We start from the raw sequence: 1729 nt of genomic DNA on the forward strand, positions 1-1729 counted from the left end.
AATTTTTGTACTTCGCATACATAATTTGCTTCGCTTAATTGGATGAAACGCCCATGTAAGAAAGAATTCAATTGGTGGAACGGTCGCTGATCAAAGGATTTACAAAGACTGTCCGTACATGTTCGTTCATTTTGTTTGTTTCTAGTAGAGGAATTTAAGGGATCATTTTGCATCATTGTTTTACTCAGTGATTTGCCTAGCTTGTTACTTTGAAAGCTCTACAGTTATTATTATTCGCAATTTTCATTATTTTCGTTTTCATTATTTTCATTTTATTTTCAATTTTCGTTTGTCATACTCTCAATGTTTGCATGCCGTCTTTTCTCAAATATATTCCACTAAAAGTAATCAGCTTATTTGCAGGAAAAATTTCGAAAAAAGAGTTGACGCATTCGTCAAAAACTGATAACGGTCGAGGTGCATTTTTTGAACATTTTCTTGGTAAATATTTTTGTGGATTTTTAAAAAGATTAAAAAATACATAGAGAACAGATGACAATTATTTGAGCAACGTAGATCCAATAAGGAATCAAATTAATTCATTTGCACTTACTGTCGCGAATTGCAATTTCGCGAAAGACCAAAGTATAAAAAATTATCTATCCATGCAATCATCACTCATGTCTTAGATTCGTATTGGATTCATGCAAAATATCTATGTAAAACTTTCCCATCCACTAATAAAATACAATTAAATTTACCAATTGTGGTTGACCCGTCAGCATTTCGAATCACAATGTACGGGTCAATTGGTGGTGTCACCAGCAGCTGTTGATATTGTGCCGGTAATCCCTCCACTTCCGGCGCGTGGAAAGCTTCCGGGGCTACTGGTCGTTCTTCCACAATTGGAATTCGTATTGTCCGAGAACGTCTGAAAAATATTCATAAGTAGACATCATTCTTTCAGTGCATTTAAAGTAGTTCTTATAAACTTGACTGTTTATTCAACATGCTCATTTGCAAGCACATTACAATTAAGAAATAACTGCATTGCAAAACAATTAAAAGATTAAGTGTCTATGAATGGTTGTTGTCACATCTGCACAATTAGAAATGGAACTTACAGTACTATTTCGCGGATGCTTTCAACTTCGTCGCGTTCTGAACTTCCTGCCGACGCTCCTGGTGTCCCGTTAAAATCTGCTTCATTTTCATCGTACGGTATCTGCCGTAACTCCGCCATCTCCTCCATCTCCTCCACCTCCTCCCAGCTGACCGGAGTGTCAACCAGTGCCGGTACTGGTTCTTCCTCCTCTAAATATTGGTGCAACTCCGCTTGTTGTTGCTGTTGTTGTTCAAGGAGGTGGAGCGCGAACTGGTTTCGATTTCCTACTTCCCGTTCCAGATCGCGTTGTTCCTCCAGAAATTGATGGAACGCTTCTACTTGTTCGCGAGATGATGGCGGAGTTGGCCGGCGTCGCAGGTCTGCTCTCGGAACCTCGACTTCTTCAACGTTAGGAGCTTCACGCTCTCTACTGTCCAACTTTGCTCTCAGTTCTTCAATCTAAAAAATCATACCAGTCATTACGGTTAATAGAGAGTTCAACAAGCAATATCATAAGCAAATTTAAATCAAAATTATACATACCAGATTAGCCGTGTTTCGCAAGTACTTCTCCAACACCTGCAGATGAAGTGGTTCCTCGCGCAGGTGATTTTTTAAATCTGCAAATGTTGGTAGGCTCGGACCGTATGCTTCGGTGAATGCCATTGCTGAAAAACCATGCAT

General features: G+C 39.2%; 1 protein-coding gene across 1 annotated transcript in view; it reads right to left on the minus strand.

The window, feature by feature from the left end:
* Window positions 1-666: 666 nt before the first annotated feature.
* Window positions 667-1729, minus strand: part of LOAG_16806 (hypothetical protein) — a gene marked incomplete at both ends in the record, with an annotated part of 1688 nt that continues 625 nt past the window's right edge. Inside the window, 3 exons of the mRNA XM_020449465.1 lie at window positions 667-871; window positions 1065-1504; window positions 1589-1624. Of these exons, the coding sequence (XP_020306983.1) occupies window positions 667-871; window positions 1065-1504; window positions 1589-1624 (681 nt within the window). The remainder of the gene's footprint in view (window positions 872-1064; window positions 1505-1588; window positions 1625-1729) is intronic.

This window comes from Loa loa (genome assembly GCF_000183805.2).
Source record: "Loa loa unplaced genomic scaffold supercont3.21, whole genome shotgun sequence".
NCBI classification, from domain to species: Eukaryota; Metazoa; Nematoda; class Chromadorea; order Rhabditida; family Onchocercidae; genus Loa; species Loa loa.